The sequence below is a fragment of the Echiichthys vipera genome, assembly GCF_963691815.1.
Source record: "Echiichthys vipera genome assembly, chromosome: 8".
In the NCBI taxonomy this organism is placed as follows: Eukaryota; Metazoa; Chordata; class Actinopteri; order Perciformes; family Trachinidae; genus Echiichthys; species Echiichthys vipera.
The window spans coordinates 8582456-8599258 of NC_139833.1; the positions used below are offsets into that span (position 1 = coordinate 8582456).

General features: G+C 39.7%; 1 protein-coding gene across 1 annotated transcript; it reads left to right on the top strand.

Moving 5' to 3' along the window:
- The first annotated feature begins 259 nt into the window (after window positions 1–259).
- On the top strand, window positions 260–7778 carry ifnlr1 (interferon lambda receptor 1). The gene is made up of 7 exons (XM_083917620.1): window positions 260–402; window positions 1775–1901; window positions 3316–3488; window positions 3589–3773; window positions 4114–4255; window positions 5318–5448; window positions 5899–7778. The coding sequence occupies exons 1-7, from the start codon at window positions 354–356 to the stop codon at window positions 6907–6909; spliced, it is 1818 nt and encodes a 605-aa protein (XP_083773746.1). The 5' UTR covers window positions 260–353; the 3' UTR covers window positions 6910–7778.
- The last annotated feature ends 9025 nt before the right edge of the window (window positions 7779–16803 follow it).

A 16803-nucleotide genomic window follows, 5' to 3' on the forward strand; every position in this document is an offset into this window, starting at 1 on the left:
TAGATAGTCTGGAGAGAGACTGCAAGAGGGCGGAACAACCAGTAAGCAGCAAAACAGGAACAAAGTGGTATGTGCCAAAGTACACCTGCACACCTGAGTAAAGCCACTCCTTTCCCAGAACGCAGTGGAGAAGGTTGAGAAGTGGAGTCCAGAAAAATACACTACAACCCAGTACAGCTTTAATATTTTACAGCCCTTTGACTTGACCCTGGTTTTATTTTAGAAGATAAGTCAGTTTAGGTGTTTTTGTTTTTTGTAGTGTGCATAATATGTTGCTTTTGTTCAGAAATCCCGACGTCACAGTGGCAGCTCCAGAGTAGGACTTGGGTATTCTTTTGTGACTCACATACGTAATGAAGATGTGGTCTATGAAGGTCATCATTCTCCTCCTTTTCTGCTATGGTGAGTACAGAAGAGCGAATATACTTTCATTTGATTTACGGATGTTGATTACAGGCAGTCCGAGATTTAATGGGTCATTTTTTTCCAACAAAGTAGTCCTAATAGGAGAAATAAATAACAACACCGATGCAATAAAGCCGAACAATGTATTTGAAATAGAGTGATTACCTTTTCAATGAAGGGGAGTCCCAGAATACAATGAGGACTTTGGTCATTTTTTAAATGATAGTGATCGATGGAAAATGCTTTTTCATTTAAGAGTCTGGCTGATGTAATATTGACTATATCATTGTAAAGCTTATAAAAATGCTAATTTTAAATGGACGAGTCTGTGTGTAATTTCCAACCTTATGTCTTTCCCATCTTCTATAAACTACATAATGTAGACTATGACATTAAAATTGTAACATGGCCTGATTTCACTAGCTGTATATGGCTTTCCATCGTGAAAATGAGGTATGTGGTATGAATAACTCAAGCTTTAAAATACAGGATTGCGGTCTGTGTCCCATTCCTGTGTGCCAGCACACGAGGAGGCAATTATTTCTTGTGTCAAAGAACAAAGACAGTTTTTAGTTTGAGCCACCAAAAGAAACAAAGTCCATCTTACATAATCTGCCTGTGGTCCTGGATCTTGTGTGTGTGCACTGTCTAACTCAGGCCTTAGACGCAATACTTTAAAAATTGAGTGACTGTGCCTCTCTCAGGACTTCATGGACTATATAGGGAAGCTGCGCTGGCAGAGGATGCTGGGGCTTGAATGTTTTTGACAGTATGTGCTGCTGAGATATAACCCGAGGACTTTTGGTAGTCTACGGCTCTTGTTACAGCAGAGAACAGTAGCAGATACCTTTTTTTCCATCCCTATATTTTCAGCTGGATGTGATATAATTCATATCATTCTGTATGGCCTGGCCTAAACCCTTTGTAAAACGTCAACAAATACAGAGAATAATTGCCATTGAAGGTTATTTAATTAACTAGTTTGACACTCAGTCATGAGGGGAAAAGGATAAAAACAATCTACTTTAAAGTTGATTTTTTGGGGGGGCCTAAATTACACTGTATGATTGTTACATAGACTCACATACTCGCTGATATTAGCCGAGTCTTCTCTAAGTGGCATCTGTATCAGAACAACTGTAGAGAACGGTGTCTTTACTGACTTGCAATTAAGCACAACATATAAAGACTACAACCTTAAAAAACAAATGCACTATTTATAAAAAATACATTTCTTTAGGATTTAAATTGATGAATTTTAGGTATATTGTGTACATTAACTAGGCTGATTAAGAACAAGGACAAAACATTAGCATCCGCCATAAAATGATTCACATAGACTTTGCTCGTGTGCCTTTTTTCCCTACAGCATGTCTTTCAACTGGCAACGGGAGAGTGTTTTTTGTCTCCAGGAACTTTTTCAACATACTCCACTGGGATGCCGTAAAGCCTGCCTTCTCTGGAGAAAAGGTCCTCTATAGCGTCCGGTACTGGAGGTATGAAAGCTGATTAATCAATTATTATTACTCATGATTACTCCCCTACTTCCATTGCCTTCTTGCACTTTTGTGTCTTCATGGACAGATCCATATGGAGAGATGGGTCAAAGCAGTAAAATGTGTTTGCAGGGCAAACACTGTTAACTTATAGTATCAGTGTCCATGTTGAGGCACTGTAACATGAGCATTTTGAAGGCTGATAACAAATTAAGTGTGTAAACCTGGTCACCAGATGCTCTGTGCTTATCTATGGAGTGTATGCACTCCATAGATCATAGGGACACATTGGATCCAGCACATATTTTTTTTTTATTACAGTTTTTGTCATTATAGTGACATCTCATGACAAAGACTGAGAAAATGTTTGGTGGTATCATATAGTTTTCTTACTGTCAACGAAAACAACAAACACTGAATTGACTTGAATAACAAGTAGTAGCTTAGTCTGTGCCATAGTCCTCCAATGTTACCCAAAAACTTTAAAAAACACAAACGCAACGATTGTTGCATTATTTGACGGGTTCCTTAATTGTGATGAATATGGATACTGAAGTCAATGGTTTGGTTTTTCCACAGGATTTACTGAAAACATCTAAACTATAGAAAACAGCCAGCTTTATCCTTTAATATCTAGGAATTGTATCTTGTGTGGAAGCAACTACTAGGCTCTTTTTCAGCTTCCTGGCAGCCTCTTATCCCTACCTCTCTTCTAGAAATGGCTCGTGGCTCTATAAATGAACGGCTCGAAAACTGACACGCAGCTATTGAAGTGTACCCCGCTGTTGCTTAGATTCAACCCGACCCCCAACGGCTTAGAAGCAACACTCAAGAATAAATACAGGGCCCATTCCCAGTCATAAGCATGGACTTCACTCTGCTCTCTTTATTGAAAGAAAATGCTCATTGGGCGTTTTCATGGCCACCAAGAATTTTTCTGGTCTTTCTTCATTTCGATCACTCTCTACAAATGATCTCATTAAAGAGGAAATGTCATCATGTCTAATTACAAATATTGTAGTCTCCCAGACAAATGTCAAGTGCCTCCCCTATGCTATTGACTTTTCTCCCATCAACTGTCAGCTGGAATATCTGGACTGACTTCCAGCATCAAATTAGCTGCAGAGGAAGATTGGTTTTAACTATGCTCGCTCAATATCCGTTCCTCGTTACAACAAAATGCTGTCTTTTGTCGCTCTGAAAAGGGAACGGTGTGTTCCAGTGTAACACTGCCAGCATTTCATACCAAAGTCTTTGCTAAAAACATTATTTTTGGAACAACTGAATCAAATAGTTAATTAAATTCCACACAGAACATCTTCAGTCTCGTACCAGTCAACCTACAGTAATACACTTCCACCTTCATGTGGTTCCAGTAGCACAGTTTGATCACACTGTACTGCGCCTTTTACAGCGATACAGAGGATCGACCATTCCAGATCAAAGATGAGTGTCAGAACATTACTGCCCTCACCTGTGACCTGACTGCAGAAACCCCATCAGTTCATGACGTTCACTACCAGGCCCAGGTGTACTGTAACGGTCATCTATGTGGCAGAACCGAAAGGTTAAAACCTCTAGCAGAAAGTGAGAAACCGCCACACTCATTCATGCATTTCTTTATTTCCTCCAAGTCGGATGCATTCTATTGCAACATGAATTCATTCATCTTTCTTTCCCTCCACAGCTATACTCGGTCCACCCATCTTGTCTACATTTACAACGGTGTCATCCTTGCATATTAATGTCACACTGCCCTTGGGGCCAAACAATGTCTCCGTTGCGGACATCATGGCCGCAAGCAAAAACGGACCCTACAAAAGTGTAACTATTTATACCTTAAGAATCACCCATCCAGAGTGGGCTGTACAGGTGAGTCTCCATTTAAACAATATACTGTACAAAAATGAATTCAATCATATTTAAGCTATCACATATGATATGATATAATACAAGTAAAAATAAAGATAAAGCCCTATATTTTCAATTAACTATAATAACCTTTTATATTCTTTATTATTATTGAGACAATAAAAAAATAATTGTTCTTTGAACTCTGATTGTCAACTCATTGAGTTACTTTATGTAATGATCTGCTACCTGGTTTTCCAGTTTTTTTTGCTTGCTCCTAATGAGCTGAAATATTTCGGGATGTTCATCTGACCTGACTAAATCAATCGGTTACCATCCATGTGTCTCTCTCTATCTCCAGGTCAATAAAACCACAGCTGGCCGGTTCGTCATCAACTTGAAGAACAACCAAACAGAGTACTGCGGATATGTGGTCTACAAGCCGTTTTCTGAATGGGGTCGCTCAGAGAGTGAGAGGGCCTCCTTCTGTGTCACACTGCCGGGTGAGGATTATGCTGAATCGGTCCTCTTTCACACACACAAACTCACACTCATACATGGGAATAATGTCACGATCAGCACATTGTTATTATTAAGAAATGTTTCGCTAAGAAACGCGTTTTCAGCATATTATATACTCAATATTGGATACAGATGTCAGGTGTGGATGATTTATGTGAAAAGGACTTGCACATTTTGAATGGATGAAGTGGATAAAGTGAAAAAATATTTGTATTCACATTTCTAAAAAGAAAACCTGAATGATGGTAGATTCATACCTATCCGAAATTTACAAAAAAATATTTCACTTGAGGCAACAGTCTGACACTCAGCATTAAGCTTTCAAGGGCCGACCTGTTAAAATGAAGATACTTGGAAACTTGCCTTTCTACATTTGACTTTGTGCTCATCTCCTCGAGTGATTGCAGCCACTTAGAAACAAGTGTTTGGAAATAAATCACGACAGTTTGTCATAAATCAGTCCTCTTTTTGGATGCCTGCATCATTCTGCACCAGGCCTCAGTGTCACACTATAAAACCAGTACATGCAGAACCTATTGGTAGCTGGACAAAAGCGTTCATACTGTGAAACCATGAATCTTAAAATACTCTTGTTAAGGCTTGAAAGATATTAAAATGAAATGAAGTGCGTTTTAAAGAAAGACGCCCTCATATGTGATTTGGCAGTGACCTCTTCATTCTCTGTTGGTATGTCATACTGAGAGACAGGAGATTAGATTACAATGTCTGGTTGCGAAAGTGACATTCCTCTCACCTGAGCTTGCCTTATTGTTTATTCACTAGTGCTAACACTGACAATAACAAATGTAGACAACTACATGCAACTTTTACATTACAGAAGTAGACTGTATGCACTGAAAGCCATAGCTGTCCTGTTCCTGAAGGGGGAAGTCTATTTCTATAGGTTGTTGTGTAGATTTCTGTTGTGATAACATCCCGTTCATTAACACTTAGGTACTTTTTTTATAAGCGCTTGAGGATATCTCATTTTACAGATGTGTTTCCCCGGATTGGTATATGACACCAACTCTCTTCTTCCTCAGGTGATCCTCTGATGCTTTTGCCATGGCTCCTTGTGAGTGCCGCTCTTCTGACAGCCATAATTGTAATGTCAGTTGTGTGCACATGCAACTATGTGAAGGGTGCAAAGGAAAAGAGAATGCCAAAGCTATTGGTAAGACCAATTTTTTAAGCAGTTCTTTTGGCTCTAACAATGAAATGTTGCCCTACTGGAAAATCCCGCCCTTTGTCACTTTGACTGCTGTACACATGTTGAAGGTGCCTTTGTGATGCATCAACCAAAAAGTAATTGAAGACATTGAAACACTGTGGATGTTGTTTAAGCAATGTGAAAGAGAGTTTCAGTGACTCATGGGGTTTTGAGTGGTGACAAATATAATATGGTTGAAGTCTTATGCGGTCATGCATTTGTGCACTTTTTAATATGTTTAATAGATCTTAAAAAAAGCAAGTATATATTTAGTTTTTAGTTTTTATCACGTGGTATAGTTCCCATATATACATTTTTGGTATATATTATTCTAATCGCATGAAAAGCCGTTTATTCATCTGCAGAATTTGAATTTGAAATTTATTTTTCTTTGATGGGTCTGTCTTTAAACAGGTAACCACTTCCAGCACCCAGCCCAGATTACTGCTGTCTCCAGATAAGAATCTCATCATTTCCAAACCGGAAGTCTGCGTTCAGAGTGACAAAACAGTTTACGCAACAATTAGAGTGAAGCCAAACATGCCTACAGTTGGGTCTGGAGGTTATTCCCCTCAGGACATGCCCTGGCAAGGCAGCATTGGCTCCGGCTCCTCTGTGGGCACACATGCACATCTACCGACCTCAAATCCTGGGGACACGAGCGCCCAGTCCTCAGAAATCTACAGTGTAGTGGCTGTCCATGTCCCTGCTGATCAGAATGAAGACTTTCAGCAGGCAACCAATGACATCAGAGACACCACTAATCTACCATTGTCTTCCAGTGCAGAGAGCTGGGATAAAGGTGGAGCGAAACTAAAGCAGACCTCACATGGAGTACCACAATTACCTGATCTGGACCCTTGCGAGGGCAATCCAGCTGAGTCACTGCTGTTGCAAACAGTGCGAGATGCTAACGGACAACTTGTGTTGCCTTCACTAACTTTTCAGTTACAGAGCAGCACAGATGACACACTATCACCTCTTAACCCAGAAAGAAAACCCCTTTTATCAGACCTCATAGACTCTAAGAAGGAGGGGCCACTATTGGCATCCATGCAGAGCTTTGACGGCTCAGAGTGGTCAGACTCTGGGTGTGATGACAGCGCTGTAAACTCACCAAGCCAGCCCTACTGCAACACCCATTATTTCTCATCTCAACCAGTTACTTCTTATTTTACCCAGGGATGTCAGAACACACCTCCTAGTGACACCACGTTTGAGTCAGGTTACAAACAAAACTGGATGCCTGCGACGCCTCTCGGAACTGCATCCAAAGACAGTTGTGAATACAGAAAGACAAACTATCCTTGGACTTGGACGGCTCCCAAAAAGGAGGAGGAAGGTGAGGAAGATGAAGACAGAGGAGAAGAGGAGAGATCAATGCAGATTCTTCTGGGAGGTTGGGCGGTTCAAATTCAAGAATAAGTCTCCTCTATAAGAATATTTGGATCTTCGAATAAAACGGTTTCAATGAAGGACTCTTTTCAACAAAAAGTGGAGGAGGAAGTTGATGGCTTTAGTGCAGAGGTGTCAAACTCAGATTCATAGTGGGCCAAATTTAAAAACTGGGACAAAGTTGGGGCCAAACTCAATATCTACAAAAAAAGACTGCAAATGTGCATGTTTTCCCTTCTCTCCAGATGTGTAACGTTGAACCTTTTCAGTGCAGATCCTTGTTCTTGTCGTGGTGTTTCTTATGTTTTATTCTCTGGTTACAGCCACGGTGGCTCTGCAGAGGAGACAAACAGCTCTTTACCTTCATAAACAGATAATCTGCCTCCCACCGGTGCTGAAAGCTCCTGTTCTCCACCGCCGTTTTTGGGGAGGGGTGGATTAAGTTTGTCTGCAGAGACTGGTCGCATGGTTGCTCATGTTTGTCAACAGAAAAGTAGACGTGTATGTGCTTTATACTCACGGGCCAGCTCTCAGAGAACCTTGATATGATCTTGGGGGCCAAATATAATTACACCGCGGGCCAGATTTGGCCCACGGGCCTGAGTTTGACACCCCTGCTGTAGTGACAATACACAACAATGGTTTTGCTGTCTGGCTGATGATGCAGAGACAGATGTTTCAACCCTCCATAAACATGGTCCAAATTTATCCTGAACTACGTCATGTTTAACAAGCACATTTTGGACTTTAAATACATTCATATCATGAATATGATGTATTATGTGTTGCTGTTAATCTGGTCTTATTTATTAATCTACAATTGTCGATATATAATGTCAAAAATAATAACAGTATGGACATTATACATTATGAAGTTTTTGTTTACTGTCAAATCATTATTTAACAAAACACTTTTACAAACAGAATTTGTATTTTAAAATACGTTAAACTGTTGAATGCTAAACCCAAAGCGAACTATTTCCATAACAGATCTGATCTACTGACTCATCACATGTTCAGTGTAGATGAGAGAACGGAAAAAGTAACTACGATATATGTTGTTAGTGTCCCTATTTTTTCACATTTTTTTCTCTAAATCTGTATTCAGACAGCAAAAAGCTGCTTTGTTTGTATAATAAAAATAAAAAACACAAGTCACGTTTGTTAAGCAAGTGGTTTAAAAGGCAGTTTTTAAATTACTTTCTTACAGTTCAACTGGGTCTGACCACTCACATCAGGTTTTAAGTGTTTTCTTTTTCAAAAGAGCTGCAATAAGTCGACACAGACAGCATGTGCATTTGTTCCATCACTATGACAACACATTATTGCAACTTATTACGCTCTCTAAAATACACAACCTCAATCTGGTCACTTTAGAATTACAATGTGGGCAGTCAGCCGTAAAGATTAGATAGGAAAACAAACCTGATTGCTTTGTGGCTGAACAAAGCGTTATACACAGCCTGTCACGTTTTGAGCTGTCTGAAATGACTGAAGTTTTACTACAAATGAATGCATTCCTATTGAACACTCTAATATATTTCAGTATTATCAATATTTGCGTCTGTACATCAAAAGAGAAATGTTTTATATATTTCTGACTCACAAAGTTCACAAACTCCTTTTGTTATATGTATTGTTTGCTGTTCTTTCAGGAGAAGAAAACAGTGTGTAAAAATATATTACAAGGCGGCGTCATGGTGCGACCTAAGCCACACTGATAACAGCTGGGCTGGTAATAGCCTGAGCACAGTCTTTTATACGCAGTTGTAAAGTAATGACAGTAAAAAAAAGAAGGTATGTTGAAACGATGGGAGTCACAGATTTTATTGTACATCTGTGAACAAAAGTGTTCTGAATAAATGTAAATTAATGAATGGACTACAAAGTTACACCTTTGCTTTATTCTGTATTTACACATTGAAAATCTTACCAACAGATGTTGGAAAGTTGGAGTCATATTTTATTGAAATCTTTTGTAAAAAAAAAAAAACGTTACATTTGAAAAGGCATGGCAAGATCGTTGCTTCATACTTTACATATTCACTGTCTGAAGAGTTGAGATGGATTGCACAAGGGATCCAAAGTTCAACTCAAGTGTTTGATTTCAATCAAGGAAGGAAGACAAAAAAACAAGTTATTTTGTTTGTTTCCACACTGTACAAATCTGGTGAACTTAACAAATTACCATTTTAATGTGCATAGTAGAAGATAGTACGCTGTCTAATGCGACGTGTGTTGATGGATGGATGAAAACAACCTTTGCAGAATATCAAGGGAAGATGATCCACTTTGGAACCTGGTTTGAAATTATCTCAAAAATACAGAGCAGCTTTTGTTACGTGGAAGGGGGTTTACCTACAACTAAAGATTTAGGCTCTTTTTCTTTCTGAGCAGCGAGAAGAGGAAGTGATCCTCCCATTTAACTGTCCAACACAGAGGAGGGGAACAATGCATCTATCTGCATCTATTGGATGCTTTCCAATGGATAATATAAGCCTTGGGTGGATGCCTGGTTTAATACCTATTGCGTGCTTTGTTATGCAACTGCTGGCTCCCTAATGGAATATTTAACAGTAAAAGCCTGACCCATATGCACATATGCAACAGGGAAGAAGTCACATTTGTTGCATTTTAAAGGAACTAATCACAATTACAGTGGAAGCTGCACACGGATGATCAGTTAGTATGACTTTTTCACCTTTAAAAGCGGTCTGACAATCATCCTATTGCTATGTTGTTTACTAGATATGTCCCTAAGGCTCGGTATTTGCAGTTACCCATTATTTAAGGATTCTGGGCCCAAAAAAACTTTATCCAGATGTTTATTTTAATATTTATTAGACATTAGTTATAAATAGACCAAAACTCTGGTACATCAGTCACAAAAACAGATTATCCAATGTGACAAAATGAACAGTTTCATATATCATAACAAACTGCATTGACTGAGTGCACACATACACTCCGCAGGATATTAGCTAAATGCTAACACACCGACACTATGAAAAATGATGGCAAAATTGAATCAATACATCCTGGGAAACAGAATCAACAAGAAACTTTATATTTTGAACATGTCAAAAGCTCAGATTTATGGCCAGGTTGCCTCATAGAAATGACTTTTACCATCACAAATAACACAGGAGCACATAACCTAGACCCCTGCATGAATGCAAAAAAGTAATATTGTTTGATTTAACCTTCAAGGTTAATGCTTGGAGGAAAACAAAGTATACTTTTTATGCACAAAGTCTACTGCCATGTTAAAGATAAAGCCATATCTACACAGAAAATAGTTACTGTAGAAGTGGATGTTTGTGGGGTTTGCTTAATGTGTCTATCTTGTATAAACCAGTATGGTGTACCTTATATTTCATAGCCCTTAGGCATCCTGTGACCCTCTCTTCATCAAAGCCCAAGCATGTCAATGAACACGATGCTTCGGTTCTGCTATTTGAGATCAAGTCAGCTATGTTAAACCTTGACATGTGAGTGGGCTCTGTGCTTGTAGTGAGAATAGGGCTGATAGAGGAGCATGAGCGGAGAGCTGGAAGTGGCAACGCACCAGCAAAGTTCAATGTTGCAACAAACACAAGAAACACAGCCATGAAGTTAACGTGTGAAATGGCTCCTGTGAGTGGGAATATGTGGGAGGGAGACAAAGAAATTGGGTTCGACCAAAATAAGTATCACTTTCACAGTATATCAAAGCTCTTTTTTTTGCATGACTGGGCTTATATAAAGGTCTGTAGTGGCTTAATATAAAACCATCAATGTCATCATGTGTACTGAAGACTTTAATAATTATAGGGTGCCCAAAATTAACTGAAAATAAAAAACAACTTAGAAATAAATAGATATGCCAACAAATTTAACATTGCTTCCTTTTCAAAATAAAATATTTTATATTATATTTTAGTTGTATAGACATCATACAACGTTAATATCGCTCTGTTTGCCCTGACCATAGCGCTCTTTACGGCCAGTGTACCAGTATATGAAAAATTCATATTTTGTGTGAAATTAATACTGGTATACCAGATGTAATGGTATACCACTCAGCACGAGGACAACTACCTCCAAGAGAATCAAACTGGACACAAAATGGTGAAGAGGAGTGAACTCAGGGAAACAAGAGGATTCTAACTAGCTGCCATTCATCCTGACAACACACAACGAGGAAAAGAATAGTGTTTTTATCATGGTGAGGGGGATTTACAGTCTCTGGTGTGTTTGGAAAGGGCATGGCACAGGGCAAGTTGTCCGGCTTTTCATTATGCTCTTTTACTCCATCTTCCCATCTTGCTCCTCTTTGAACGTGTCTAAACTAAACAGTCTTTACTTTGCTGGCAGCACTGACAGCTTCTTTTCTTTGGGTTAGAAGGATTCTTTCTCCTCTTTCAACTCTCCAAGTCCGGAGAAGATTGGATGGGAGATTGAAAGGGGAAAACCCTTGAGTGCCACAGGCATGATAGAACTTTGAATGGAGAATAGTAGTTTGGATGAACCCAATGCCTCTGCACTAGGGATGGGCACAAATAAAGTTTTCCCGGATCGAGTAATTGCATGATGGGGAAGTGTTCCTTTGTGGAGGGAAATCTAATTTTAGAACTTATCCATGTCCAAGGCGGCAAGGGCAAGCAACAGCCAGGGAGTGTCGAACTATTGCGTCACATCTCCGTCCACACTGAACACATTCTTTGCATGCATCAACAAGACTAGAAAGTTGAGACTACCAAGTACAAAGCAGAATAGTAATGTCTCATCCGGTGGAGGTTGCAGTCGAGTGAATGGGGAAAGCTTGACGGCTCCTAAAGAAGTTAGTGTAGATGCTGCAACAGCATCCGTTATAGCACAACTGGAGAGTATTTCTATGCTCACTGAAGAGACACTGAAGGCTTTTCTTGATGGAAAAGATGTTTTCTTTCTATTCCTTTGGCAATAGTTTGGTAGACAGATAGTTCATAAAATCACCTGCCAGGTATGTTTTGAAAGTGCCTCCCCTTTTTCAAATTGTTTCCAATGACGGCTTCTCAGATCGTTCCGGGTTACAAAACATCTGATGAGTCAGGTTAATATGTGCCCTCCCTGGATCAATTAGTATAATGATGGCCACTTAAGTAAATTCTAGTACTGAGAATACATAATAGGCAAACAGGTTTCTTTCAGAACCCCCGCATGTATTTTGAATCTTTCTTCCCTTAGAATAAAAAACAACACACTCAAATATGTCCTTGATATAATCTTGGTGTATGGCCTTGAACCTTGCACCTTGATACAGTGTATCGGTAGATTCAGGTTAACATTTAAGGGCTCCTTTGAGGTTTAAACAAAGTCTTTCACTCACCACATTTGAAGCAAAGTTCCAGCATGGAGAGAAAAAACTTATTTCACACTGTTGAAAATGTTCAGAGACTTTAACAAGGATACGTTTCGGTGTCTTTGTCATAAAACTATCATTAAACATTCACCCTATCTTGGCGGTAGCCATCTTTTTTTCTACATTTATCTTTCATGATAAGGTGCATGGAGTTAACTGGGTCCATTGAAATGTATGCATGCCTCACCGCTAATGATTTCGTACTCTGATCTCCAAGTTTGATACGGCAGGAAGTTACTTAATGGCCATTTCTCATTTAATCTAAAAAGATAATGGAAAAAAAGCGTGACTGCTGAAAGACTTCCAAAGAATAGTCTGTTCCTGTGTTTCTTCAAGAGAAGGCTTGTACAGTGTAGTAGTTAAGATCATGTTGCAGGCATATTGAGCAATGCAACTAGCAAGAGAGTGTGAACAATCTCTTGGTTCAGAGGGCTCAAAATACTTTTCTCCTGTGTGCAAGCACTGGCGCATGTAACTTTTGAAATTCTGTGCACAAAAAATAGTATACCTGCACTGAAGCTTTTCCTTTTTTTTTTACTGCACCATTTGGTGTATTTGTCCTTTCTCCACTTCTGCCACTTCTGGATCTGCCTGCAAGAAATCCAACATTGACCATAGTCAAGGTCACACTCCAATGAAAAATCATCAAACCTATTAAGGATTTTTATAGTGACAGTTCTTGATGAATATGAATGTTATAATGACAAATAGGCCCTTTAATTTTCTTAAAAACTGCTAAATAACATCTAATTGTAGATGGTCATAGCCAGGGCAATCCTGAACAATTGATTGATTACACTGAAAAATCATCCATTTCTGAGTTTTATATATGGAGTGACAACAGTTTGTACAGCTGTGTCAAACTCACTATGTTTCATGGACGTAGCTAAACTCACCAACTAAGCTCTGATTGGTCAGCTGTTTCTCCACCTGGTAGAAACAGCCATCAATTAGCACGAGACCAAATTCATTTTAATCCCTGAGCTAATGGTGGGGAGTGTGGGAGCACCTGTTAAGGAGGTGGAACCGCACTAATGTCTAGTAAACGCATCAGTTATTTGTTTCTGTCATAGCACTGAGTGATACTGCATACCAATTGGCCCTTGAAAACTGACAGGCTGTGTAAAGTTTAGGAGCATCGCACAAACAAACTTCATTGTACTTTTCCATTTGACATGGCATAAGTGAATCACATCAAGCAGCAATCCCCATTGAAAAGGCACCTCTCTCTCTCTCTCCCAGACCAAATCACTTGATGAATGGAAGTCTGCATGTAATTGGATGCCGTCGACCACCTCCCTCGCCTCTCCTGCATTCTAATGAGCTCTTAATGGGTCCTTGATTACAAAAAGGCACGAAAACAGCTGTCAAGGCTGGCCAAGAAATGATGGATCATCCAGGAGACTTTGGTGTCCATTAAGGTCTATTCTGGGCCCAATCACAGGTAGGTGAGAAGATGAAATAAAAGTTTTGTAATATTTAGTTTCCACTGAGACAATTCCCCGTGGAACAATGATCGGTTCAATCTTGAAACTGGCAGATGGCTGTTGAACACTGCGAAGAGTGTTCAGTCTTAGCATGCCAATATTGTGTAGATACCTCACTTTTTGAACATACCAAATGTGTATTTTTTGCATGTAAAAGTATGCAGCATGTCTGGACAATCCAAGAACTAAGAAATGGCACGTTACTTAAATTTTAAAAAAGTGATATTATTATATTATTGCATATCAAAACATGAAGAACCTCCTCAAATGTTTAGTGGGGTACAAGAGCTCAGACTTTGTATCACAATTTGCACCCAAAAAACTGACAGTGTTGGCTGCAAACACTGCATTAAACTGAAAGATGTCAGCAGTCCAAGGTCATGATATCTAAATTAGATTATAAGTAATATAAACAACTGTTCTCAGCTGCTACAGCTCTTTAGTGGTTGTTTTTGTAAAATCCATAAATTGAATACTTCAAAAAAGGGGTTTTCCAATAAGCTGTACATGTCCACCCATCCATGCTGTTCTACAATCCTTCACTTCCTTCACTTGTTTCCTGCAAAGTGACCTGAATGTGGCATCAAATACTGCCCGCATATCACAGTCTGTGCTCTCCAAGTGACCCATACATCAAGGGTATGATATCCATGGCATCTGCGAGGTGCCGATAAATTGCAAAAACATCCAACAGGGAATAAATGTTTGCCACACAGTCACTCTGACTCAGGCTTTTTTAATGCATTCATTTATGTAAGTAAAAGCACAGAGCGCACATGAATTGTGAATGAGCATTAATGATTGATGAAAACACGATAAGTTGTTCCAAGTGTGCAGAAAATATTTATTCCTTGTTGACTTGCCATACATGTTTCACCTGGTGCGGGTACAAATTCATTACATATGTTGTGCTTCCGGTGCTCTGGGAAAGTGCAATCAAATTGATTTACATAAGTGGTCTAAATAAATCAGACACTAAACAGACAGCTGCACTGGTAGAGTTTTTGGGCATGTCAGTACTTCAGATAAGTCTTAGTAAAAATCTGAAAATGTTATTTGTCTCAGAGCTTTCAATAAAACACAGCAGCACCCCCACTTTCTACGTTCCGTAAGAAAGGGAAGACAACATTGACAAGAGATGTTGCCCGTGGACCTGGAAGCTGAGGAAAAGAGGAACTAATAAAAGGTGGCCCTCAGCTGCTTTGTCCCTGTAGTTATTCTTAGTCTGAAAGTCACTGCTGATGTATGATGAGAAGAGAAGGCTTGGCAACCATAGCTTGTATTGTGAGCTGATATTCCAGAGGCAGGTGTAGCCACAAAAGCTTATAAATAACCCCCACCATCATTTCATACAATGCTTTGGCCTTGAGCGATGCCTTCTTTCCTTGCAGCCCTTGTGTGCTTTTAGTCCCCCGTCAGTCAGCACTGCTGGACACACACACAAAACTATACAACCATTTTAACAAAGATAATTAATGTGGGCTTCCTTCAAATTATTTGAGAGAAAGAACGAATAAAAAAAAACCTTTTCAGCGTGACAAAATCATACCACCAGAACGAAACAGATTATTTCAATAAAAAAAACTGGGCTTCCTTCATGTTTTTGTTCTAACTTCTAATGAACTCTGCCAGACAAAAGTACCCTGTTTAATGAGACAGAACAGTGGACCAGTTCCAGGAACTAATCAAAGATAACTGTAAAAGGAGATGAGAGGCAAGAACAAGGAAATACACTACAGGGGATAGTGCAAGGATCAAGTCAAGTTGAATCAAGTACAACAACTAATGAGGCCAGTACTGTTCACCTAGAAAGAACTTGAGCCAGTATACTTGGGTCCAGATCTTTGAATCTGCCAGCTCCACCGAGTTGACCAACTTGTTTGGCAGCCTGGTGGTGAGGTAAGGATAAGCGAAAGATTGTGGGAAGCAACTATGGTAACGCATGAGACACGTGGGACATGAACAGGACATCTCGTGGGTGAAAGTGTTTCTTCGACCCAACCACCACCCCGACGTCTTCCCTGCACAGACTTTGCTGCTTTTACTTTTGGAGCACTTGCTCTAAGCGTCCAACGTTGCCCCAGATGGTTTTGCAGTTGTAGGCCCGGTGCAATTCCCACAGATGCTAAAGGATGCATTGTGCTGAGGGCGGTGACAAAACAGTGGTATTTTCAGCACTGGGAATGAGAAACAGCTAAAGTTACACACAAAATATAAAAATAGCATTAGAAACAGATAATATTAGATGTAAGAGCAATATAAGAGATATTGGAGAGCAGGAAATAAAGGAATGAACGATATAAGAGTAGAATGAAAGGTTGAGTATAACAGCAGAATCAGGTGAGACGTCTCAGGTGTTGCCTCCACCATGATTAACCTTTTGCTTTTTACAGTCTAAGGTTATATTTTTAATAAGGAGGAACCGAACGGTCCGAGTCTCACTCTCACACTCTCTCCTACTCAAACAGCTGACATGTTCCTTTCCCTTTGTTTTCCGTTCTGTTGCCCTCTTCTCCTTTTCTCTCTGACATGTTCCCTCTCTCCCCACAGGCCACTTTTCATTTTCCAGCCTTTAATTTTGTATTTTTTGGACCCAGGTGGGATAGTGCTGAGAGGGCTGACATAAATATATATTTCTTTTAGTGACATTTATTGAGCAGACATTCGTTGTTCCACCACAGCCTGTCAGTCCTCCTGAGGCCGTTCCAGCTGTGCCTTTCAGCTTCTCAGGTCATTTGGTCCAGCCTTTCTTATTGTACAGGGAGCCTTTGTGTCATCTTTAGCCACTTGTCCTCGGAGCTGTCTCTAGATCGATCTGGCGGATGGCAATGATCTGTGTCAGTGTGTGTGTCTGTGTTGGTTTTGTGTGTCCATATAGGACCTAGTGCCGTGTAAAGTTGAATGTGTGTGTGTGTGTGTGTGTGTGTGTGTGTGTGTGTGTGTGTGTGTGTGTGTGTGTGTGTGTGTGTGTGTGTGTGTGTGTACAGGGGAGGTCTCATTGGTCTATATTTACCAACTTAAGAATGAGAGAGCATTGTGTTGTCCACATTCTTG

Coding starts and splice junctions, on each gene's coding strand:
- ifnlr1 (XM_083917620.1), top strand. CDS start 354: ATGAAGATGTGGTCTATGAAGGTCATCATTCTCCTCCTTTTCTGCTAT. Junction 4,256..5,317: donor CTTCTGTGTCACACTGCCGG/GTGAGGATTATG, acceptor CTTCTTCCTCAG/GTGATCCTCTGATGCTTTTG. Junction 5,449..5,898: donor AGAGAATGCCAAAGCTATTG/GTAAGACCAATT, acceptor GTCTTTAAACAG/GTAACCACTTCCAGCACCCA.